Source organism: Oncorhynchus masou, chromosome 31, assembly GCF_036934945.1.
Source record: "Oncorhynchus masou masou isolate Uvic2021 chromosome 31, UVic_Omas_1.1, whole genome shotgun sequence".
NCBI classification, from domain to species: Eukaryota; Metazoa; Chordata; class Actinopteri; order Salmoniformes; family Salmonidae; genus Oncorhynchus; species Oncorhynchus masou.
The window spans coordinates 47,435,995-47,463,034 of NC_088242.1; the positions used below are offsets into that span (position 1 = coordinate 47,435,995).

At 43.9% G+C, this 27,040-nt stretch overlaps 1 protein-coding gene across 3 annotated transcripts in view; it reads right to left on the reverse strand.

The window, feature by feature from the left end:
- Positions 1-27,040, reverse strand: part of LOC135524030 (pleckstrin homology domain-containing family A member 5-like) — a 103,656-nt gene that overhangs the window by 72,450 nt on the left and 4,166 nt on the right. For all 3 annotated transcript variants that reach the window (XM_064951157.1, XM_064951159.1, XM_064951158.1), the window contains exons 2-4: positions 16,656-16,776; positions 16,395-16,499; positions 11,033-11,105 (exon numbers count right to left, since the gene is read on the reverse strand). In XM_064951157.1, coding sequence (XP_064807229.1) covers positions 11,033-11,105; positions 16,395-16,499; positions 16,656-16,736 — 259 coding nt within the window. In that variant the 5' untranslated portion in view covers positions 16,737-16,776. The remainder of the gene's footprint in view (positions 1-11,032; positions 11,106-16,394; positions 16,500-16,655; positions 16,777-27,040) is intronic.

The following is a 27,040-nucleotide window of genomic DNA, read 5'->3' on the forward strand; positions in this document are numbered from 1 at the left end:
CGCTAAGCCGTATTACATCCAGCTGAGAGACCATACTGGGTGGAAGTGTGTGTGTGTGTTTGTTCTCGCGTGCATGTGTGTGTGTAATCAAGTGCGTGTTCCTGTGTGTGTGTGCGCACGCGTGTGTGCGTGTGTACGTGTGTACTGCGAACCGTGTGTGTGTGCTCTCTGTAGTAGGAAGTGGATGGAAACCGTTTGTCCTGGGGCTCTGACTGGGAGGCCTGGTCTCCAGGATCGATCGGTGTCCTCCAACCTGTTTTGTTCTCCATCCTTCTCTCCCTCCCAGCCTCTCTCTCACCCTCCCTCCCTCAGGCAGTAAAGTGCAGTAAATGAGATTTCACACTAACTGGGGGAAGAGTGTGAGACCAATCTGGCCCCGGAGGACTGGAGATGCCCATCCCTGACCTAGACTATGGGTGCGTCCCAAATTTGACCATATAGGGTGCCATTTCAGATGCAGCCATACTATATGTAAGCTATACCTGCTGTTCAAAGGGCTCTGTGTATTTGATGTATCACTTACCATTTTCCTGTGGAATCACTGGTTTGTAATAAAACTGTTTCCGTTTCTCTCTTACTCTACCACTCACTGCTGCCCCCAAGCTAGCAATGGCACCCTTGAGACTAAAACAATTGACCTCTCTTTTCCCCATTTGTTTTTCAGTTCAAAGTAAATGGCTCAGATCCATATAAGTAAATGGTCTATTTGCATATAGGCCTACTGCAACTGAATGGTTATGCCAGCACCGTCTGTGTCGAGCACATCTGTGTAGAGTCGTGTGTGTCAATGCAATAGAATCCTACTCCAATGCGTTCTGCCTACAACACAATTTCTTGCATATCTAGTTTTGCATACTAAGTGTTACATATTCAATTTTGTTTCGGCATGTTGCATTGACTACGTTACTAACTACAATTTGGAACAGATAACTAGTAACTTTAACGGATTACATTTAGAAAGTATTGCATGAGTGTGTGCGTGCATTATATACAGTAGATCTGGTATAAGCCACTCAGTGTTGTTGTCTACCAGGTTATTTATATGTTTTATTTATTTATCCGTTATTTTACCAGGTAAGTTGACTGAGAACACGTTCTCATTTGCAGCAACGACCTGGTGATGACCTGGGGTTATAAAACAGAGGTGCCTAGTTATTCTTCAGTTGTTGATATCAAGTAAAGTGCAACCTAACCCTGGCCCTGATATGTCTCTAAACCCCCTCAGATTTTAAATCTAGATCTGGTTTTGGTATTTTTCATGTAAATGTGGGCAGCCTGTTGTCAAAAATTGATGGGGTTTGGATTTGGGCGAGATCAACTGATGCTGATGTAAGTGTGTTTTCTGAGACCTGGCTCAGCAAGTCTATTTTTGATAAGGATAATTGTATAAATGTTTACAATGTGTATCACACTGACTGAGTTAAGAAAGATAGGGGTGCGGCTATATATGTGAAGACTAAATTCCTTGTAGGTGTGGCAAAGTCTGAAACTATTTGAAAACAGTTGGAATTTCTTGCTTTGAATCGTGAGGTTTCAAAGGGTTTCTCTATAACTGTGATTGGCTGTTATAGACCTCCACTCTGTTCTCTGTGATGCATTTTCTTCTCTGATGCACCTTATGTCTAAACTTCTTTACAGTGAAATTATCTTGATTGGTGATCTCAACTGGTGTTGGTTAAAGCCGGTGTCTGATGATTTTAAAATGTGTTGTAATTCTATGAATCTTACCCAGTTGATTAACTCACTCACCAACCCAAATCTCAAATGTCCAGAGAAATCTACCCTGATTGATTTGATATTGACAAATGTTCCACATAAATATTCTGCGGTTGGTGTTTTTTGTAACGATTTAAGTGACCATTGTGCAGTTGTTGCTGTTAGAAATTCTAAGGTTCCTAAGACAAAGTTTTAATGAAAAGGCTTTCTTTCATGATTTGTTTTATTTTGACCTGAGCAAGATTGAGCTTAATCCTGATGTGGAAACTGCCTGGAAATTCTTTCATGATGTTTTTTTTTTCCAAATAGTAAACAAAAATGTCCCATTCCACAGGTTCAGAGTTAAAGGAAGGGATAATCCATAGTTTTCTTCTGAGCTGTCTTGTATTATTCACAAACATAATCTTGAAAATAAAAAGGCAAGGAAATCATGTTCTGATTCTGATTGGCTTCCTTTTAGGCAGATACGAAACAAGTGTTATTTTCTTCTCAGGAAGGCCAAGTCTGAAATATTTTATGTCTGTTACCACTGATGACCATAGAACGTTTTGGAAGGCTATTAAGTCTATGTCTGGTAACAGTAATGTTAATGAATTACCGTCATGTGTATTGAAGGACTCTGTTGCTGGATATGACAAAACTGAAAAGCTGAATTGTTTTAATGAGCACTTCGTATCATCTGGTATGCTGTTTGATTCAGTATCCTCGGTCTCTGTAGAACCCTGTCTGGATGAACCAGTGAGAGCTGGTCAAACTTGTATCTTTTTGCCATTCTCAGTGCAGGAGGTACATAAAGTCCTGAAATACTTAGATCTGTTATGAACTTGAGTGAAGACCCAAAAGCGGTTTTAACAGAAAACAGAGTTCTTTAATGAAAAACAGGAATGGCATAAATCCTCTTCCAACGTTGTCAGCGGAACAAAAAGAACGTTAGCATAGTGCAGGATACACCTGCCAGGCAGACTCCGACAGGACAGGACAAGGTGGAAGCAAACGAGACGACAGCTTGCTTCTGGCATCAAAAAACACAAACAAGAATCAGACACTGAAAGTAGCAGGAACAGAGAAAGAAATAGAGACCTAATCAGAGGGGGAAGAGAGAACAGGTGTGAAAGAGTGAATGAGCTAGTTAGAGGAGATGTAGAACAGCTGAAGAATGAGAGACAGAGAAGGTAACCTAAAAAGACCAGCAGAGAGAGAGAGTGAAGAGAAAGGACAGGAACAGACATAACAAGACATGACAGTACCCCCCACTCACCGAGCGCCTCCTGGCGCACTCGAGGAGGAAACCTGGCGGCAACGGAGGAAATCATCGATCAGCGAACGGTCCAGCACGTCCCGAGAGGGAACCCAACTCCTCTCCTCAGGACCGTACCCCTCCCAATCCACTAGGTACTGATGACCACGGCCCCGAGGGGCGCATGTCCAAAATCTTACGAACCCTGTAGATGGGTGCGCCCTCGACAAGGATGGGGGGAGGGACGAGCGGGGGCGCGAAGAACGGGCTTAACACAGGAGACATGGAAGACCGGGTGAACGCGACGAAGATAGCGCTGGAGAAGAAGTCGCACTGCGACAGGATTAATGACCTGGGAAATACGGAACGGACCAATGAACCGCGGGGCCAACTTGCGAGAAGCTGTCTTAAGGGGAAGGTTCTGAGTGGAGAGCCATACTCTCTGACCGCAACAATATCTAGGACTCTTGGTCCTACGCTTATTAGCGGCCCTCACAGTCTGCGCCCTATTACGGCAAAGTGCCGACCTGAACCCCTTCCAGGTGCGCTCGCAACGCTGGACAAAAGCCTGAGCGGAGGGGACGCAGGACTCGGCGAGCTGAGATGAGAACAGCGGAGGCTGGTACCCGAGGCTACACTGAAAAGGGGATAGACCGGTAGCAGACGAGGAAGCGAGTTGTGGGCGTACTCTGCCCAGGGAGCTGTTCTGACCAAGACGCAGGGTTACGAAAAGAAAGACTGCGTAAATGCGACCAACAGTCTGATTGGCCCGTTCGGCTTGACCGTTAGACTGGGGATGAAAGCCGGACGAGAGACTGACGGAAGCCCCAATCAAACGGCAAAACTCCCTCCAAAATTGAGACGTGAACTGCGGGCCTCTGTCGGAAACGACGTCAGACGGAAGGCCATGAATTCGGAAAACATTCTCGATAATGATCTGAGCCGTCTCCTTAGCAGAAGGGAGCTTATCGAGAGGAATGAAATGAGCCGCCTTAGAGAATCTATCGACAACCGTAAGAATAACTGTCTTCCCCGCTGATGAAGGCAGTCCGGTGATAAAATCTAAAGCGATGTGAGACCACGGTCGAGAGGGAATGGGAAGCGGTCTGAGACGGCCGGCAGGAGGAGAGTTCCCAGATTTAGTCTGCGCGCAGACCGAACAAGCGGCGACAAATCGACGCGCGTCACGTTCCCGAGTGGGCCACCAGAAACGCTGGCGAATGGAAGCGAGCGTACCCCGAACGCCGGGGTGGCCGGCTAACTTGGCAGAGTGGGCCCACTGAAGAACGGCCGGACGAGTAGGAACGGGAACGAACAGAAGGTTCCTAGGACAAGCTCGCGGCGACGGAGTGTGAGCGAGTGCTTGCTTTACCTGCCTCTCAATTCCCCAGACAGTCAACCCGACAACACGCCCGTCAGAGAGAATCCCCTCGGGGGTCGGTGGAGACCTCAGAAGAACTGAAGAGACGAGATAAAGCATCAGGCTTGGTGTTTTTGAGCCCGGACGATAAGAAATAACAAACTCGAAACGAGCGAAAAACAGAGCCCAACGAGCCTGACGCGCATTAAGTCGTTTGGCTGAACGGATGTACTCAAGGTTCCTATGGTCAGTCCAAACGACAAAAGGAACGGTCGCCCCCTCCAACCACTGTCGCCATTCGCCTAGGGCTAAGCGGATGGCGAGCAGTTCGCGATTACCAACATCATAGTTACGTTCTGACGGCGATAAGCGATGAGAGAAAACGCGCAAGGATGGACCTTGCCGTCAGAGAGAGAGCGCTGAGAAAGAATGGCTCCCACGCCCACCTCTGACGCGTCAACCTCAACAACAAACTGGCTAGAGATGTCAGGTGTAACAAGAATAGGAGCGGATGTAAAACGATTCTTAAGAAGATCAAAAGCTCCCTGGGCGGAAACGGACCACTTAAAGCACGTCTTAACAGAAGTAAGGGCTGTGAGGGGAGCTGCCACCTGACCGAAATTACGGATGAAACGACGATAGAAATTAGCGAAGCCCAGAAAGCGCTGCAGCTCGACGCGTGACTTAGGAACGGGCCAATCAATGACAGCCTGGACCTTAGCGGGATCCATCTTAATGCCCTCAGCGGAAATAACGGAACCGAGAAAAGGGACAGAGGCGGCATGAAAAATGCACTTCTCAGCCTTCACATAAAGACAGTTCTCCAAAAGGCGCTGGAGGACGCGTCGCACGTGCTGAACATGAATCGAGAGAGACGGAGAAAAAAATCAGGATATCGTCCATGTAAACGAAAACAAAAATGTTCAGCATGTCTCTCAGGACGTCGTTAACTAGTGCCTGAAAGACAGCTGGAGCGTTAACGAGGCCGAAAGGAAGAACCCGGTATTCAAAGTGCCCTAACGGAGTGTTAAACGCCGTCTTCCACTCGTCCCCCTCCCTGATGCGCACGAGATGGTAGGCGTTACGAAGGTCCAATTTGGTGAAAAACCTGGCTCCCTGCAGGATCTCGAAGGCTGAAGACATAAGAGGAAGCGGATAACGATTCTTAACTGTTATGTCATTCAGCCCTCGATAATCCACGCATGGGCGCAGGGACCCGTCCTTCTTCTGAACAAAAAAAAACCCCGCTCCGGCGGGAGAGGAGGAGGAGACAATGGTACCAGCGTTGAGCGTAACCGACAAATAATCCTCGAGAGCCTTACGTTCGGGAGCCGACAGAGAGTATAATCTACCCCGGGGGAGTAGTTCCCGGAAGGAGATCAATACTACAGTCATACGACCGGTGTGGAGGGAGAGAAGTGGCCTTGGAACGACTGAACACCGTGCGCAGATCGTGATACTCCTCCGGCACCCCTGTCACCGCCAGGCTCCTCCTGTGAAGTAGAGACAGAGGAAACAGGAGGGATAGCAGACATTAAACAGGTTACATGACAAGAAACATTCCAGGATAGGATAGTATTACTAGACCAATTAATAGAAGGGTTATGGCGCACTAGCCAGGGATGACCCAAAACAACAGGTGTAAAAGGTGAACGAAAAATTAAAAAAGAAATGGTTTCGCTATGATTACCAGAGACAGTGAGGGTTAAAGGCAGCGTCTCACGCTGAATCTTGGGGAGAGAACTACCATCTAAAGCGAACAAGGCCGTGGGCTCCCCTAACTGTCTGAGAGGAATGTCATGTTCCCGAGCCCAGGTCTCGTCCATAAAACAGCCCTCCGCCCCAGAGTCTATCAAGGCACTGCAGGAAGCAGATGAACCGGGCCAGCGGAGATGGACCGGAAAAGTAGTGCGTGATCCAGAAGGAGAGGCCTGAGTAGTTGCGCTCACCAGTAGCCCTCCTCTTACTGATGAGCTCTGGCTTTTACTGGACATGAGGTGACAAAATGACCAGCGGAGCCGCAGTAGAGACAGAGGCGATTGGTGATTCTCCGTTCCTTCTCCTTGGCCGAGATGCGGATACCCCCCAGCTGCATAGGCTCAGCATCCGAGCCGGCGGAGGAGGGTGGCAGTGATGCGGCAGGTGGCAGTGATGTGGAGAGGGGAGCAGCGGAGAACGCGGAGCTCCTTTCCACGAGCTCGGCGATGAAGATCAAACCGTCGCTCTATGCGAATAGCGAGAGCTATTAAGGAGTCCAGACTGGAAGGAACCTCCCGGGAGAGGATCTCGTCCTTAACTCGACGAGGAGACCCTCCAGAAAACGAGCGAGCAAAGCCGGCTCGTTCCAGTCACTTGAGGCAGCGAGAGTGCGAAACTCAATAGAATAATCCGTTATGGATCGATTCCCCTGACATAGGGAAGACAGGGCCCTGGAAGCCTCCTCCCAAAAACAGAACGGTCAAAAACCCGTATCATCTCCTCCTTAAAGTCTTGATACTGGTTAATGCACTCAGCCCTCGCCTCCCAGACTGCCGTGCCCCACTCACGCGCCCGTCCGGTAAGGAGAGAAATGACGTAGGCGATGCGGGCTGCGCTCCTGGAGTAAGTGTTGGGCTGGAGAGAGAACACCACATCACACTGAGTGAGGAATGAGCGGCACTCAGTGGGCTCCCCAGAGTAACACGGCGGGTTGTTGATCCTGGGCTCCGGAGACTCGGAAACCCTGGAAGTGGGCGGTGGATCGAGGTGGAGTTGGTGAACCTGTCTTGTGAGGTCGGAGACTTGGACGGCCAGGGTCTCAACGGCATGTCGAGCAGCAGACAATTCCTCCTCGTGTCTGCCTAGCATCGCTCCCTGGATCTCGACGGCGGAGTGAAAAGGGTCCGGAGCCGCTGGGTCCATTCTTGGTCTGATTCTTCTGTTATGAACTTGAGTGAAGACCCAAAAGCGGTTTTAACAGAAAACAGAGTTCTTTAATGAAAAACAGGAATGGCATAAATCCTCTTCCAACGTTGTCAGCGGAACAAAAAGAACGTTAGTATAGTGCAGGATACACCTGCCAGGCAGACTCCGACAGGACAGGACAAGGTGGAAGCAAACGAGACGACAGCTTGCTTCTGGCATCAAAAAACACAAACAAGAATCAGACACTGAAAGTAGCAGGAACAGAGAAAGAAATAGAGACCTAATCAGAGGGGGAAGAGAGAACAGGTGTGAAAGAGTGAATGAGCTAGTTAGAGGAGATGTAGAACAGCTGAAGAATGAGAGACAGAGAAGGTAACCTAAAAAGACCAGCAGAGAGAGAGAGTGAAGAGAAAGGACAGGAACAGACATAACAAGACATGACAAGATCAGAGAAAGCCTGCAGGTCCTGATCTTCTTGATCCCTGCTTTTTAAAACTGGCAGCTGGTTAATTTTTTGTAATTCATTAACAAAAGATTTGATCATATTAGTCCAGTGCTAGCCTCTCTACACTAGCTTCCTGTTAAGGCAATGGCTGATTTCAAGGTTTTACTGCTAACAAAGCATTACATGGGCTTGCTCCTACCTATCTTTCCGATGTGGTCCTGCCGTACATACCTACACGTATGCTATGGTCAGAAGACGCAGGCCTCCTAATTGTCCCTAGATTTTTAAGCAAACAACTGGAGGCAGGGCTTTCTACTATAGAGCTCAATTTTTATGGAATGGTCTGCCTACCCATGTGAGAGACGCAGATTTCTGGACTATTCTCGGCCTTGTCTCAGGATAGTAAGTTGGTGGTTGAAGATATCCCTCTGGTGGTGTGGGGGCTGTGCTTTGGCAAAGTGGGTGGGGTTATATCCTGCCTGTTTGGCCCTGTCCGGGGGTATAATCGGATGGGGCCACAGTATCACCTGACCCCTCCTGTCTCCGCCTCCAGTATTTATGCTGCAGTAGTTTATGTGTCGAGGGGATAGGGTCAGCCTGTTATATCTGGAGTATTTCTCCTGTCTTACCCGGTGTCCTGTGTGAATTTAAGTATGCTCTCTCTAATTCTCTTTCTCTCTTTCTTTTCTTCTTTCTCTCTCTCAGAGGAACCTGAGCCCTAGGACCATGCCTCAGGACCACCTGGCCGTGCTGCTGCTCCAGTTTCAACTGTTCTGCCTGCGGCTATGAACCCTGACCTGTTCACCGGACGTGCTACCTGTCCCAGACCTGCTGTTTTCAACTCTCTAGAGAGAGCAGGAGCGGTAGAGATACTCCCAATGATCGGCTATGAAAACCAACTGACATTTACTCCTGAGGTGCTGACCTGTTGCACCCTCGACAACTACTGTGAAATTATTATTTGACCATGCTGGTCATTTATGAACATATGAATATCGTGGCAATTTTCTGTTCTAATCTCCGGCACAGCCAGAAGAGGACTGGCCACCCCTCATAACCTGGTTCCTCTCTTGGTTTCTTCCTAGGTTCCGACCTTTCCTAGCCACCATGCTTCTTCACCTGCATTGCTTGCTGTTTGGGGTTTTAGGCTGGGTTTCTGTACAGCACTTTGAGAGAACAGCTGATGTAAGAAGGGCTTTATAATTTTTTTGATTTGATTTGATTTGATAGTTGAACCACTTACATATGTGTTACATTTAACTCTGGAATGTAATGCAATTCCAAAGATCTGGAAATCAGCATTTGTCCTACCAATTTTAAAAGGGGAGATCCAAATCTTTTAAATAATTATAGACTAATCTCAAAGCTGTCACCCCTGGTGAAAATACCTGAAACCCTTGTTGTGAACAGCTAAAATAGTTTTACATACTTTATATACTGATTTTATCAATGAAGGTTTTAAATAATATCACTGAAGCCCTTGACAAAAATCAGCACTGTGTCTCACTTTTTTTTTACCTCTCTAAGGCTTTTGATGCACTTGGTCATTCTAAACTGAGGCAGAGACTGTCGAGCGAACTGTAGGTCTTTCGGAGCATGAAGCTGCTTGGTTTGCTACAATCTGTCTCATAGAACTCAATTTTATGGGCTCATCTGTTTGTTAAATTGTCTGTCTGTAATGGTGTGCCCCAGGGCTCTGTACTTGGTTCCCTCTTATTCACTATTTATATAAATAAGTTAGACAAAAATGTGCAAAATGCGCAATTTCACTTCTATGCTGATGATACTGTTATGTATTGTTGTGGCTCTCACAAAAGCTTTCCAGAACTTGCAAACTGCTTTTCATACTGTTCAACATACCTTGTGTCAATTGAAGCTTATCCTCAATCTGACAACTAAGCTAATTGTGTTTTCTAAAGCAAGAAATAGACCTCTGAATCTTTCACCTATTACTACCTGTCAGGGCCATGAGATTGCGACAGTAACAGTAATTATCTTGGAATTTTAATTGATGATGGTTAAATTGCATATTCAACAATTTACAAAAAAATTGAAGCTGAAGTTGGGATTTTATTTTAGGAATAGGGCCTGTTTTTCTTTTGAAGACAGAAGGACGCTTGTATCAGCTACATTTATGCCTTTACAAGACTGGGGATATTTTATATATGAATGCTTAGTTCAGTGTTTGAGATCAATTGACACCCTTTACCATGGAGCATTGAGATTTATTTTAAACTGCAAAACCCTTACGCACCGCTGCACTTTATATACAAGGGTTGGCTGGCCTTATCTAGTCAATCGTAGGCTCAGTCACTGGTATACTTTTATTTACAAAGCCATTTTTGTCACGTTCGTTATAAGAATCAAACCAAGGCGCAGCGTTGTATGCGTACATTCTTATTTATGGGTTCACATTCTTATTTATTTAAAGAATGAACACAGAACAAACTAACAAAATTAACCGTGAAGCTATACAAACAAGTGCTGACAGGTAACTACACATAGACAAGATCCCACAAACACCAAAGGGAAATGGCTACCTAAATATGATCCCCAATCAGAGACAACGATAAACAGCTATATCTGATTGGGTCCCATATCAGGCCACCATAGACATACAAATCACCTAGACCTACAAAAACCCTAGACATACAAAATATCCTAGACAATACAAAAACTAGCGTACACACCCTAGTCACGCCCTGACCTAACCAAAATATAAAGAAAACAGAGATATCTAAGGTCAGGGCGTAACAATTTGGGGTTTACTACCATTTCATTTGGCCATTTTTATTGTTCAGAAATGTGGTGGGTACTTCGTTTCTAGGACGTTATCCTGCTAATTGTTCCAAATGTCCGAACTGAATTTGGTAAAAGGGCTTTTATGTACTCTGCGCCATCGGTTTGGAGCACCTTATAAAGTACTTTAAACTGGAAGAACTTGTCCCGTTTTTTAAATCATTGATGAAGGATTTTAAGGCTGATTCCCTGACTTGTCAATGTTTTTAAATAGCTGTTTTATGATTTTGTTATACTCTTGTGAATTCTATGGTTTTTTACTAGATTACCTGTAGTTTTTCATGTTGTCTGTCTGTAATTGTGCAGTGACTTGGTGCTGCCTATCTTGGCCAGGACACTCTTAAAAAATAGATTTCGAATCTCAATGAGTCCTTCCTGGTTAAGCCAATAAATGTTTACTTCTGACAAGTTACAGCAAGAGATTCAAGACACCGTGAACATCAAAATGGTATTTCTGTACCACACATTTGCAGATATAGGCAATAGAATCCAGGATGAGGCTAGTATCTATTGTGATATATTTATGCTTACTGTTTAGAAAGAATATAGGTGTTCTTCATAGTGGACTCACCTCTGTAGTAGTACAGGCACATATCTGACAGCACAAACCACCTCTTCTTCCATAGCTTCATCCCCGTGCTGTCCTGAAACATAACAGAGGGACACAGAAACAGTCAGACCAAATTATGTCTCCTCAGCTCACCTTACGACTAGTCAAAGACTTGATTATGTAGCAGTTGAATACATGTAATGGCTTTGGAACCCCAAGGAGAGGTTTGAGAAACTATCCCACCTTCTGTAGACAATACCACTGATTCTGGTTATTTAACCCAACGAGTACAAAAAGAGAATAACTTAATTGTTACGATGCATTTCTGCTGAGTCACTCGTTCTAAGAGCTAGAAATAAAGATCATCAGACAGTCTTCTGGTGTTCTGTTCAGACGTAGAATGTGGTTACTGGTACTAAATAAAGAAGATTAAAGAAAGTCAGTTGTATACTCCAGATGTGATAGAAACGTAAACAACCTTCCCCTAAGACAGGGTCATTGTTCTGTATTAAAATAAAAAGGTACACACACATAGTTCTGAGTTCTTTGTTAGATTTAGGTCCACCTCTATGCAGACACCATTCTGTATATTTCTGGCCCTTCTTTGGACACTGTGTTAACTAACCTCCAAACGAGCTTCAATGCCATACAACACTCCTTCCGTGGCCTCCAACTGCTCTCAAACACAAAGCAAAACCAAATGCATGCTTTTCAACCGTTCGCTGCCCGCACCCGCCCGCCCGACTAGCATCACTACTCTGGACGGTTCTGACCTAGAATAAGTGGACAACTACAAATACCTAGGTGTCTGGCTAGACTGTAAAATCTCCTTCCAGACTCATATCAAACATCTCCAAACCAAAATCAAATCTAGAATCGGCTTTCTATTTCGCAAACAAAGCCTCCTTCAGTCACGCCGCCAAACTTACCCTAGTAAAACGGACTATCCTACCAATCCTCGACTTCGGCGATGTCATCTACAACATAGCTTGCAATACTCTACTCAGCAAATTGAATGTAGTCTATCACAGTGCGATCCATTTTGTTACCATCTACAAGTCTATGCTAGGTAAAGCTCTGCCTTATCTCAGCTCACTGGTCACGATAACAACACCCACCCGTAGCACGCGCTCCAGCAGGTATATCTCACTGGTCATCCCCAAAGCCAACAACTCCTTTAGCCGCCTTTCCTTCCAGTTCTCTGCTGCCAGTGACTGGAACGAATTGCAAAAATCGCTGAAGCTGGAGACTTGCATTTCCCTCACTAACTTTAAACAACAGCTATCTGAGCAGCTAACCGATCGCTGCAACTGTACATAGTCCATCTGTAAATAGCCCACCCAATCTACCTACCTCATCCCCATATTGTTTTTATTTACTTTGCTGCTCTTTTGCACACCAGTATCACTACTTACACACCATCATCTCCTCATCATCATCTGCTCGTATATTACTCCAGTGTTAATCTGCTAAATTGTAATTACTTTGCTACTATGGCCTATCTATTGCCTTACCTCCTCATGCCATTTGCACACACTGTATATAGACTATTTTTTTTTTATTGTGTTATTGACTGTACGCTTGTTTATTCCATGTAACTCTGTGTTGTTGTTTCTGTCGCACTGCTTTGCTTTATCTTGGCCAGGTCGCAGTTGTAAATGAGAACTTGTTCTCAACTAGCTTACCTGGTTAAATAAAGGTGAAATAAAATAAAAAATAAACTTGAATAATAAAGCCACTCCACTGCAGTCCTTCTCCGGTATCACTGGATGCTGTGTTCAAAGGGGTTTTCAGGCTACTGTTTGTAACAGGAGGGGGTGGGGTAAGGGGTTGAAAGAGAGGGCAACAACTGCCTCGGTTCGGTACTCTTTATTGGAAAACTAAGTGTTCTCCTTCTTGTTTAAACTCTAAACTCCTTAAATTAATCTAGGATTCCAGAACTACAATCTAGGACTCGATTCTGATTCTGTAAGCAGCACGGACCCCGAGTGATTTTAACTCACTCTCATTACCATTTAGTGGAAAATCCTCAGGCCACCAATGTTTATCCATCTGTAAACTTGCCTGGTGTGTGGTTGGCTGGTTCTGGTGGCATTACACTACAATACATAGATATATGCTCCCAGGACATTTGCAGATCAGACAAATACAAACATTCCCGGGTGGTATATGCATTTGAACATGTGGCATTTTTTTTCTATGGCGGTATTGAGATGTATTGAAATGCCTTTGTTCCAATAACAGAATCCACCACCAACCCAGCTCTCTTATGATTCTATTCATGTCTGTGCTTTGCGTTCATGAATGAGGTACCATTCCATTCTCAAACTGTCATATTTGTCAGATAGATCACACACACGGCGAATAATAGAGCTTGGGCTGGGCGGGAAGAGAAAAATGAGGGTTTGCGTCTCAAATGGCTCCCTATTCCCTACATAGTGCACTACTTTAGACCAGAGCCCTATAGGCCCGGGCTCTGGTCAAAAGTATTACACTATGTAGGGAATAGGGTACCATTTGGGACACATGTTAGGCCTTCACAATGAATCAGTGTGACATCATGTGGTGCTCAGCCTGAATCAATTGAAGTAGTACTGCAGCCCTTTTCAGCGGAGAACAAAACTTCAATAGATTGCACGTTTGAATGAATGGAACCAGAAGAGAAGTGTAAATCCACCTCTCTCCCTCTGAACTTGAACTACTACGATCACCTCGAATGAAGTCCCCTCGAAGAAAAAACAAACTTGCACACACACACTTGCATGTGCATGCCCAGATACCATCAGCTCAAATGGGGTCCCCTTCCAAACATCAGCTGCCAGCTGTTGGAGTGAAAGCCCCGGATCTTGGGTCAACTGTGCACCGTCGTAATCACAACTAAATGAGGAGGCCCTACTTTGTGCACGAGTGTAAAAGAATAAGAAGGACCCCTCTGGTTACCTGTCTCCCTTAGGCTCACCACTCTTCAACCTGGGGCCGCTATTCACAAATAGTCTCATCTCAGAGGAGTGCTGATCTATGATCAGTTATGCTTTCTGAATGATAATGAACACGATGAAATGGGCAGGGTGAACCTCATTCTAGATCAGCTACTCTACTACTTTGAGACGCTTTATGAGTACAGGCCTTGGTGTATGTAACCATGGAAATGTGATTAAGGAAACTGCTATTTAAATACTGCTTTGCATTGCTTGTTTGACTGACACACACACACACACACACACACACACACACACACACACACACACACACACACACACACACACACACACACACACACACACACACACACACACACACACACACACAGTTTGACTGCCAGAGCAGAGCAGAAAGGCTCGAGGCTGTACAAGATCCTGTGCTGCCCGTCTTAAGACTGTTGATCAAACTCTGACAGCACAGGGAGGGAACGTAAGCCCCTCTACATTATTCATGGAAGAGAAGAGAATGGCACACTAGGAGAGAACTTGAAAATAGTGTATATTTTGTGCTGTAGAGTGAAGATTTGAGGTACACTACATTATCAAAAGTATGTGGACACCTGCTCGACGAACATCTCATTCCAAAATCATGGGAATTAATATGGTGTTGGTTCCCCCTTTGCTGCTATAACAGCCTCCACCCTTCTGGGAAGGCTTTCCACTAGATGTTGGAACATTGCTGCGGGGACTTGTTTCCATTCAACCACAAGAGCATTAGTGAGATCGGCCACTGTTGTTGAGCAATTAGGCCTGGCTCGCAGTCAGCGTTTTAATTCATACCAAAGATGTTCGATGGGGTGGAGGTCAGGGTTCTGTGCAGGCCAGTCAAGTTATTCCATAACGATCTCGACAAACCATTTCTGTATGGACCTCACTTTGTGCATGGGGGCATTGTCATGCTGAAACCGTAAAGGGCCTTCCCCAAACTGTTGCCACAAAGTTGGAAGTACAGAATAGTCTAGAATGTCATTGTATGCTGTAGCATTAAGATTTCCCTTCATAGGTCCTCCCAAGTGGAGCAGCGGTCTAAGGCAATGCACTGCTTGAGGCGTCACTACAGATCCGGGTTCGATGCTGGGCTGTGTTGCAGCCGGCCGCGACCGGGAGACACATGAGGAGACGCTCAATTGGCCCAGCGGTTAGAAAGGGTTTTGGCCGGCCGGGATGTCCTTGTCCCATCGCGCTCTAGCGACTCATGTGTCGCCAGCCTCGAAACCTTAATGACTTGGAGAAGATCTGCAAAGAGGAGTGGGACAAAATCCCTCCTGAGATGTGTGCAAACCTGGTGTTCAACTACAATAAACATCTGACCTCTGGGGTTGCCAACAAGGGTTTTGCCACCAAGTACTAAGTCATGTTTTGCAGAGGATTCAAATACTTATTTCCCTCATTAAAATGCAAATCAATTTCTAACATTTTTGATGTGTTTTTCTGGATATTTGTTGTTTTTCTGTCCCTCACTGTTCAACAAAACCTACCATTAAAATTATAGACTAATAATTTCTTTGTCAGTGGGCAAACGTACAAAATCAGCAGGGGATCAAATACTTTTTTCCCTCACTGTATAGTGTAGGTTGAGGTCAGTTGTACCAGCTTTCGAAATAATCAAAAACAATTACATAATTTCTAAAATTACATGTCAAGACTCTGGGTGTATCTCAATATGCATACTACCGTGCTCCACACTCTCATGCTCCGAGTGCATTCTCCGACGACGTACTCTTGAGCATGTTCTTGTGAGGACGAGAGTGTGAAGAATCCATAAAACATTACATTAGAGAAGCACTTGCACTACTGTATTACCTTACGCTTCACCTCCCTATTCACGTTTCCTTCTTCCAGCCAGGACAATGGCAACAATAGACTAAACAAGATATACACAAAGCAAAGGTTTTACTTCATAATTATCAGCTACATATCTGAATCATAATAATCTAGCTAGCCAGCTAGTTAAACAGGCAAAAATGGCCAGATTATGCATTATAGATTCTTCGTGGCTATCTGGCTAGCTAACAGTAGTAGCTAGCCAGTTAGCCCTATTGACTTATTATGGGCTTGTGATAACATGCTAAAATTAGCACAGCATGTATTTATTAACGTATCAATATAAACTATTGTAGTCAGGCAACATATGAGATGTGAATAGGCAACATTTAATTCCAAAGTTTGATTGTATTTTCTCTCGCTTCAGCTCAAATAATGGCCGCCATTGATTTCAAGAAAAGAAAATGTATGCCGTTTCGCATAATTTGATTTGGACTCATACTCAGACCCTCCAGTTCTCCAATTTGCGTGATCAGAGCATGGTAGTATGCATTTTGAGAAACACCCTTTGTCTCCCTGACTCATAGATTGATTCACTGTATACTGCTATACAATGCCATCAACACACACACACTCACCTGTTTGTAAAGCCAGTTACTCTTGATTTCCGTTGCATTTGGGTTCCTTCTTATCAAGTTAGATCTCTTCCCAAAGTTGTGAATTTTTTTAGAGGATCTTGAGGGCTGAAAATGAGTAAATTATACACTCACATTGATGTTAAGTTACTCTAGAATCAAGATCATTGTAGTTTGTCCCTTCATGTGTGTGTTTGTGTGAGTGTGTGTGAGCGTGTGAGTGTCTGTGAGCATGCGTGTGTGTGAGTAATCATGATAACTCACTCTTGCTGCGGGGCTACTGGGGTGAGTAGCGTAGTCTGAGCCGCCTGTGTAGTTGGAGGCCTCACTACTCATGGTGCTCATTGGGCACTCCTTCTCATTCACTGGGGCTTTGGGGCTGGACCTACACAACAGGAAGTAAAAGTGGTAGGACATTATCACAGATGAGCTCCGTATAATTCCGTATTCTACATATTAGAGGCATGTTTGATCTACATAAGATACTTCTCAGCAAAACTTTCTCGAAGCCTCTCAGAGTCACTCATTCTTGGCCTACATCACTGCTGCATAAACTGATGGAGCTCAATTTGTCAGTCAGACTTCTACAGCCTATTTAAAGTTGTTAGAGAGACAAGACAGGGAAATGTATGTGCAGTGACATGGACAGAGTAATTGGCTTGATTCAGAGGGGCCATGTTGAGATTATAGCTGAGGGCTGAGGCTTTCAACTGCTGAAGACTGACTCCCTGAGCACAGTGTAGATGTGTTAAGTGAGGTCAATTTTACTGATTAAAAAAGGGGGTCTTGCTGAAAGGCTGGAAAGATTTAAAAGTAAAGTTTAAAAGAAAAGAAGGTTAAATGTCCATTTCAATATATACCCTTAGGGTTGATGGGACTCCTTGCAGTGAAATAACAACAAGTTCTGTCTTAGCCTACAATCTGTAGCTATGGTACAATGTTGTGGTCTACAAGGAATGACACTATAAAAAGAGAATTGAATAAAAATACTGCAGTAAAAAAACAAACAATGAATCTCTTGGATATATTGGGTTTCAGGACAGTGAACAAGGACAGTCAGAAACCCTGGTTCCAGCTGTACTGTGGGGCAGTCTACAACACCTCCTCATTCTAAACTCAATTCAGCCATACAGTAGCCTAATCCATACCCGGACATATACTACCACTCGATACATCCACTCCTCCCTCCATCAACTCATACACCCTTTGTTCCCTCCCTCAATCCACCAATACAACCCTCAGTTTATCCATGAATGACACTTCAGTGACCCTTTAACATCAAATGCAGATTTGAGTAGTAAGTCTGCATGCTTTTGCTCAACAGGTAGGTAAACACAGAGTAGAGGGGTGAGCACCAGGAGGTTTACACCAACATACAATACTGGGAGGGTCATGCTGCAGTAGCCTAGCCCCAGATCTACTTGTGCTGAATACTGCCCTCCCAAGAAAACAGGCAGTAACTGTTCATAGTGTGGAACTGAGAAAAATGGCTTCAAAGTTTAATTGTCCAGCCAAATTAATTCTAGGGAGATCATTGGAGATGTAGTGTTCTGTTGCCTTACTATGAGTAAATGTTTTATTCATGTTGACCCTGACATCTGACATGACCTTTGACACTTAAAACGGCAGTTACTGCCTTCTTCCTTGCCATGATACAGTATGTTATACATTGCAGTGTAATATGAAAGCAAAGAGCAGTATCTGCCATTTTAATTTGTTAGTTTACTATACTTCTCATTTATGCTATTTATAAAATAGCAGTGTAATTACTGACAGTGTAACAAAGTTGAAACTGCATCATTTGTGTGTCTTCTACTAAGATACCAGTTGAAGTCAAAAGTTTACGTACACCTTAGTGAAATACATTAAAACTCAGTTTTTCACAATTCCTGACATTTAATCCTAGTAAAAATTCCCTGTCTTAGGTCAGTTAAGCAATGCTAACAAATACTAATTGAGTGTATGTTAACTTCTGACCCAAGGGGTATGTGATGAAAGAAATAAAAGCTGAAATATAAAATTCTCTCTACTATTATTCTGACATTTCCAAATCATAAAATAAAAAGTTTACCGCTTGTGTGAAATGTCAGAATAATAGTAGAGAGAACGATATATTTCAGCTTTTACTTCTTTCATCACATTCCCAGTGGGTCAGAACTTTATATACACTCAAGCAGTATTTGGTAGCATTGCCTTTAAATTTCTTAACTTGGGTAAAACGTTTTGGGTAGCCTTCCACAAGCTTCCCACAATAAGTTGGGTGAATTTTGGCCCATTCCTCCTGACAGAGCTGGTGAAACTGAGTCAGGTTGTAGGCCTCCTTGCTTGCACACACTTTTTCAGTTCTGCCCACAAATTTGATATAGTATTAAGGTCAGGACTTTGTGATGGCCACTCCAATACCTTGACTTTGTTGTCCTTAAGCCATTTTTCCACAACTTTGGAAGTATGCTTGGTGTCATTGTCCATTTGGAAGACCCATTTGCGACTAAGCTTTAACTTCCTGACTGATGTCTTGAGATGTTGCTTCAATATATGCACGTAATTTTCCTGCCTCATGATGCCATCTATTTTGTAAAGTGCACCAGTCCCTCCTGCAGCAAAGCACCCCAACAACATGATGCTGCCACCCTCGTGCTTCACGGTTGGGATGGTGTTCTTTGGCTTACAAGCCTCCCCATTTTTCCTCCAAACATAAAGATGGTTATTATGGCCAAACAGTTCTATTTTTGTTTCATCAGACCAGAGGACATTTCTCCAAAAAGTACGATCTTTCTCCCCATGTGCAGTTGCAAACCGTAGTCTGGCTTTTTTATGGCGGTTTTGGAGCCGTGGCTTCTTCCTTGCTGAGTGGCCTTTCAGGTTAGGTTGATATAGGACTCATTTTACTGTGGATATAGATACTTTTGTACCTGTTTCCTCCAGCATCTTCACAAGGTCCTTTGCTGTTGTTCTGTGATTGATTTGCGCTTTTCACACCAAAGTACGTTAATCTCTAGAAGACAGAACGCATCTCCTTCCTGAGCGGCTGCATTCCCCATTTTGTTTATAGTTGAGTACTATTGTTTGTAGAGATGAACGTGGTACCTTCAGGCGTTTGGAAATTGCTCCCAAGGAGGAACCAGACTTGTGGAGGTATACAATTTGTTTTCTGAGGTCTTGGCTGATTTATTTTGATTTTCCTATGATGTCAGGCAAAGAGGGACTGAGTTTGAAGGTAAGCTTGGAAATGACGTCAATTAGCCTACCAGAAGCTTCTAAAGCCATGACATCATTTTCTGGAATTTTCCAAGCTGTTTAAAGGCACAGTCAACTTAGTGTATGTAAATGTCTGACCTACTGGAATTGTGATGCAGTGAGTTATAAGTGAAATAATCTGTCTGTAAACAATTGTTGGAAAAATTACTTGTGTCATACACAAAGTATATGTCCTAACCGACTTGCCAAAACTATAGTTTGGTAGAAAAACTAGTTTTAATGACTCCAACCTAAGTGTATGTAAACTTCCGACTTCAACTGTATATCTGAAATGTTTTGTGAGTACCCGCGCATTTTAAGTGCATCCGATGCAGAGTTGCGTACTGTCTCCCCTATAGACTGCACGCCACAGTGGTTAACTGAACGTATTATGAAGATTGGGACACACAAGTGATGCTCCATGATGATTATAGATTGATTTAATATGAGCATTATTCTGCCCTACAAAAGGAAAAGTGCAGTAACTACGAATTTGGTAAAAAATTTTGATCTGTTGTAATTGCCAGGTAAACACTGAGTATACAAAACATTACCAGCACCTGCTTTTTCCATGACATAGGAAGGACATTTTAGCCTACCTTCACCTGTTTTTGTTGTGTAAAATTAGATGTTTGTTTTTATATTATGTCAAATAGATGCATTGACCAGGTCAATCCAGGTGAAATCTACTGATGTCACTTGTAAAAACCATTGGGTTTTTCACGCTTAACAGTTTCCCGTGTGTAATCAAGAATGGTACACCATCCAAAAGACATCCATTGGTGTCAATGTGGGTCAGTATCCCTTTGGAACACTTTCAACACCTTGCAGAGTCCATATACCGACACATTGAGGCTGTTCTGAGTGCAAAAGGGGGTGCAACTCAATATTAGGAAGGTGTTCCTAATGTTTTTCTCTCTAAGTGTATGTGGTGATGGCATAATTTCAAGTCAGATTGCAGAGTGGAAAACAGTTTGCTAAAGTTAAAATAGAAACTATTACAGCTTCAATCTTTAAAAAATGAATTTGTGCTCACAAAGGGGGGCCATGATGATTTCTATAGAGATGGCTGTTTGTCAGGCTGGTGGGGTACAGAGCTGGCTGTTGATAATGTAGTGGGACCATGTTAGGCAGGGGGTAAGCAGTGCTTGGGCTGTGTTAATGATTAAGCATGGGTAAAGAGGATTAGCCTAGCCGAGGCTGACTGTGCTTTTTGAGGACAGGACAGAGGTTCTTCATGGTGAGTGATTTTTCATTATCATGATGATGAAAAATACAGCAACTCTTGGTTGGACATGGGGAATTGTCTTAAAAATGACTATTTATTGTTGAAATCAACACGTTTTGGGCTTTCGGCACTTGCCTTCATATGGCTTCTGGGTAAATTTGAGTGGTGCTTTATGCCCCAGTGCTGCAATGCCTACACACAGGGGAGACCACCAATTCCTTCCATCGTCACGAAGCTCTGCTGTGGTTGTTAACAAGGAACCCCACATGGTTAACTTCACAATTCTTCCAAGTCTTATTTTGGTCTTCTCCAATATTGCTTTCTCCGCTGCTCTGCTGTGGTTGTCAGCAAGTACACCGCACATGGCTTCACATGGTTTCCCTAGCTCTGTTTGTGGCCTCTTTCCGTCAACACTTCACTGTGTGGGTTGGTGTATCACTCCTCTGTCACAACACTGTTCTACTCTGTCTGGCATAGTTAGATTATTATTCAGGATGTCAACAAGTACACCCCACATAGCTAACTTTACAATTCTTCCCTTGTTCTGGTTTAGTATATCTGTATTCTCCAATATTGCTTTCTTGTGTGGCTTGGTGCATAGCTCCCCTGTCACAACATTCTTCCTGAATGGCTTACTCAGAATGTCAACAAGTACACACCACATGGTTAATTTCACAATTCCTACATTCTTCCACTTCTTGTTTTTGTCTCGGGTCTCCTTGAGTCTTCTCCAATAATTATTTATTTTGTGAGTTGGCACAACGCATCACAGCATTAGTCTTAAAATACATTTGGTAGAAAATAAGACGACAACCCACACTCCTCTAGTTGTGGCAGTCTGCTACACAAGAAATTAGCGTAATTCCCTGCTGTAAATCAAATCCAATTTTATTTGTCACATACACATGGTTAGCAGATGTTAATGCGAGTGTAGCGAAATGCTTGTGCTTCTAGTTCCGACAATGCAGTAATAACCAACAAGTAATCTAGCTAACAATTCCAAAACTACTGTCTTATACACAAAAGTGTAAGGGGATAAAGAATATGTACATAAAGATATATGAATGAGTGATGGTACAGAGCAGCATAGGCAAGATACAGTAGATGGTAACGAGTACAGTATATACATATGAGATGAGTATGTAAACAAAGTGGCATAGTTAAAGTGGCTAGTGATACATGTAATACATAAAGATGCAGTAGATGATATAGAGTACAGTATATACGTATACATATGAGATGAATAATGTAGGGTATGTAAACATTATATTAGGTAGCCTTGTTTAAAGTGGTTAGTGATATATTTTACATCATTTCCCATCAATTCCCATTATTAAAGTGGCTGGAGTTGAGTCAGTGTGTTGGCAGCAGCCACTCAATGTTAGTGGTTGCTGTTTAACAGTCTGATGGCCTTGAGATAGAAGCTGTTTTTCAGTCTCTCGGTCCCAGCTTTGATGCACCTGTACTGACCTCGCCTTCTGGATGGTAGCGGGGTGAACAGGCAGTGGCTCGGGTGGTTGTTGTCCTTGATGATCTTTATGGCCTTCCTGTAACATCGGGTGGTGTAGGTGTCTTGGAGGGCAGGTAGTTTGCCCCCGGTGATGCGTTGTGCAGACCTCACTACCCTCTGGAGAGCCTTACGGTTGTGGGCGGAGCAGTTGCCGTACCAGGCGGTGATACAGCCCGACAGGATGCTCTTGATTGTGCATCTGTTGAAGTGTGTGAGTGTTTTTGGTGACAAGCCAAATTTCTTCAGCCTCCTGAGGTTGAAGAGGCGCTGCTGCGCCTTCTTCACGATGCTGTCTGTGTGGGTGGACCAATTCAGTTTGTCTGTGATGTGTATGCCGAGGAACTTAAAACTTACTACCCTCTCCACTACTGTTCCATCGATGTGGATAGGGGGGTGTTCCCTCTGCTGTTTACTGAAGTCCACAATCTCCTTAGTTTTGTTGATGTTGAGTGTGAGGTTATTTTCCTGACACCACACTCCGAGGGCCCTCACCTCCTCCCTGTAGGCCGTCTCGTCATTGTTGGTAATCAAGCCTACCACTGTTGTGTCATCCGCAAACTTGATGATTGATTTGGAGACGTGCGTGGCCACACAGTCGTGGGTGAACAGGGAGTACAGGAGAGGGCTCAGAACGCACTCTTGTGGGGCCCGAGTGTTGAGGATCAGCGGGGTGGAGATGTTGTTGCCTACCCTCACCACCTGGGGGCGGCCCGTCAGGAAGTCCAGTACCCAATTGCACAGGGCGGGGTCGAGACCCAGGGGCTCGAGCTTGATGACGAGCTTGGAGGGTACTATGGTGTTAAATGCCGAGCTGTAGTCGATGAACAGCATTCTCACATAGGTATTCCTCTTGTCCAGATGGGTTAGGGCAGTGTGCAGTGTGGTTGAGATTGCATCGTCTGTGGACCTATTTGGGCGGTAAGCAAATTGGAGTGGGTCTAGGGTGTCAGGTAGGGTGGAGGTGATATGGTCCTTGACTAGTCTCTCAAAGCACTTCATGATGACGGAAGTGAGTGCTACTAATGGTAGTCGTTTAGCTCAGTACTGTACTGTACTGTAAGTCACAATGATTTACTTTGTCACAGCGACTGTGTCTCAGAGACTCAAATAGACAGAGGAGCATAGAGGAGCATAGCTGCAGGACACCTGATATTTTCACTTTTAATCACAAACGCTGTCACTCCAGTAGTTTAAGAGCCATGCTACAGCCAGTTGGTGTACTAGTTTTAATGTCAGGGCTGTACTCAGTTACACTGGACCAAGTGTTACCCTGCGCTGCCCTCATGTAGAGGGAGGATTATGTGTATGCTCACACAAAATACTACAGGCAGCACCAACAAAGCCCTTTTATTAATTTGTGCACAAAAAGACAATCTCAGATGTGCAGATAGCACCCCATGCTTGGCCCATTGGTGCCGTATGTGTGCGCATGTGAGTGCTCTTGTGGGTATTAAGGGATTACCCAGCCAGAAAAGCACATTGGGGAGACACTAAACTGACTGTCTGTGAATGCAGTTTAAAATGACCATGACAGCATTTCTAATGAAAAGGGGGAGACTGAGGGCTGCTTTCGTTTAGGAGACATGCTTTGTGGTGAACCTGACCCTTCTTCAAGCTCATCATTTCATGACAAATTGGCAACTAGACAAGGGCCTATATTCATAAAGTTAGATCACAATGAATATGATTATTTGGACACAGGGGACCTGATCCTACATACAGGCCCATGACAGGTTAGTAAGACACATCTGCTTGCATACACATTAGACCTATAAGAGATTGCCTAGCATAGAGACTGCATGTCAGTAGGGAAATCTACAGCTCCCAAACATGTCTTTAAATCGATGCTGTATGCTTAGTTAGGCCCTACTCCTATTGTTTGATGCATGACTCATGTGCGCAGCTCCTGTCAACAGCATGTGTAAGTGACTTTAACGGGTGACAGGCCTTTCAAAGCAGGCTCTGTTATGCATGTTGTCACTGAGTGACAGAGGAATGCTGAGATTGACACTTCCTGAAGTGGGCGGAGCTTGGTATCAACAAAGGTTAGTTTGACAAGTAACTCACTCAGACTGGAGCTGTATAAGTGGATTTTTTACATAGTTTAGAAACAGCGCATTCGGGAGTATTCAGACCGCTTGACTTTTTCCACATTTTGATACGTTACAGCCTTATTCTAAAATTTAATTATTATTTTTTTTCCCCTCATTACACAACACCCCATAATGTTGAAGCAAAACAGGTAAAAATAAAATAAATACTCAGACCCTTTACTCAGTACTTTGTTGGAGTACCTTTGGCGGTGATTACAGCCTCAAGTCTGAAGCTACAAGCTTGGCACCCCTGTATTTTGGGTGTTTCTCCCATTATTCTCTAAACATCCTCGGGAACTCTGTCAAGTAGGAAGGGGTGTAATGGTTTTCTTCCGTTGAAGGAGAGGACCAAAGCGCAGCGTGGTTAGTGTTCATCTTATTTAATAATAAATCCAAACTAAACACTTCAATTTACAAAAACAACAAATGTGAAAACCGAAAACAGTACCGTGTGGTGAAAAACACAGACACAGAAACAATCACCCACAAACAAACAGTGAAACCCAGGCTACCTAAGTATGATTCTCAATCAGAGACAACTAACGACACCTGCCTCTGATTGAGAACCATACTAGGCCGAACACAGAAAAACAACCTAGACACACAAAACATAGAATGCCCACCCAACTCACGTCCTGAACAACTAAAACAAACAATTAACACAATAACTAGGGTCAGAACGTGACAAGGGGAGGGACAGCTGCACAGCTATTTTCAAGTTTCTCCAGATATATTAGATCGGATTCAAGTCGGGGCTCTGGTGGGGCCAGTCAAGGACATTCAGAGACTTGTCCCAAAGCCACTCCTGCGTTGTCTTGGCTGTATGCTTAGGGTCATAATCTTGTTGGAAGGTGATCCATAGCCCCAATCTGAGGTCCAGAGCACTCAGATGCAGGTTTTCATCAAGAATCTCTCTGTGCATCTTTTCCTCGATCCTGACCAGTCTCCCAGTCCCTGCCGCTGAAAAACATCCCCACTGCATGATGCTGCCACCCCCATGCTTCACCGTAGGGATGTTGACAGGTTTCCTCCAGACGCCAAAGAGTTCAAACTTGGCTTCATCAGACCAGCGAACCTTATTTATCATGGTTTGAGAGTCCTTTGGCTGCCTTTTTCATGTGCCTTGTAGTGAGGAGTGGCTTCCGTCTGGCCTGATTGGTGGAGTGCTGCAGAGATGGTTGTCTGTCTTGAATGTTCTCCCATCTCCACAGAGGAACTCTGGAGCTCTGTCAGAGTGGCCATCGAGTTCTTGGTCACCTCCCTGACCAAGACCCTTCTCCCCCGACTGTTCAGTTTGGCCGGATGGCCAGCTCTAGGAAGAGTCTTGGTGGCTCCAAACTTATTCCATTTAAGAATGATGGAAGCCACTGTGTTCTTGGGGACTTTCAATGCTGCAGAAATGTCTTGGTACCCTTCACCAGATCTGTGCCTCGACACAATCCTGTCTCGGAGCTCAACCAACAATACCTTCGACCTCATGGGTTTCTTTTTGCTCTAACATGCACTGTCAACTGTGGGACCTTAAATTTACCACAGGTGGACTCCAATCAAGTTGTAGAAACATCTCAACGATGATCCATGCATACAGGATGCACCTGAGCTCAATTCCGAGTCTCATATCAAAGGGTCTAAAAACATATGTAAATGTGTCCCCTGTTTTTTTATTTTAATACAGTTTCAATTTTTTTTATTGAATAACTGTTTTCGCTTTGCCATTATGGGCTATTGTGTGTAGATTGATGAGGAAAAAACATGTATTTCATCAATTTTAGAAAAAAGGTTGTAAAATAACAATGTTTTTTTTAAGTCAATGGGTCTGAATACTTCCCAAATGCATTGTATAAGTCTGATCAAACAGCCACAGGAATCAATTTGAATAAACAAAGCCCATACAGAGCGAGCCTTGGAATTGTAAGAGTATTAGGCAGTACTTCCAACTGGCCTCACTACCGGAGACTATGTTTAACCACGCCATCCCAGGACCTCCACATCCAGCTTCTTTACCTGCGGGATCGTGGGGAAAACTCATTCTGATTGGTTAGGCCTGGTTCCCCATCTATATTGAACAAAAATATACAGGCAAAGATTTCCACAATTTTACTGAGTTACAGTTCATATAAAGGAAATCAGTCAATGTAAATAAATTCATTAGGCCCTAATCTATGAATTTCACAAGACTGGGCAGGGGTGCAACCATGCGGTTTAGAAAATATTTAGTAGTCGCCAAAGTTCCGGAGCATGTATTTAAATTATTGTACTGTAAACCAATGTATAATACAATCCAAATGTTACTGTATATAATGATTTACTCAAATATATTTGTGCATTTATATCTTGTCTAAAGAAACTTTTTCCAAAACAAATACGTTAAGTGAGTTTAATTTAAAATGAAGTGTGAGGAGATCCTACAGTCTTATAAAAATAGAATCAGGGTGTAATCCCAACTTCATTGTCTGGGTTTCACAAGCCTCCATCTTACAATGTGACATTTCCAAGATCCAAACTAAGATGAGGTAATCTTTTTCTGCCCATTTTCCTCCTGAGCGCCGGATTAAACAGTGATTTTCAGAAAGGTCTTTAT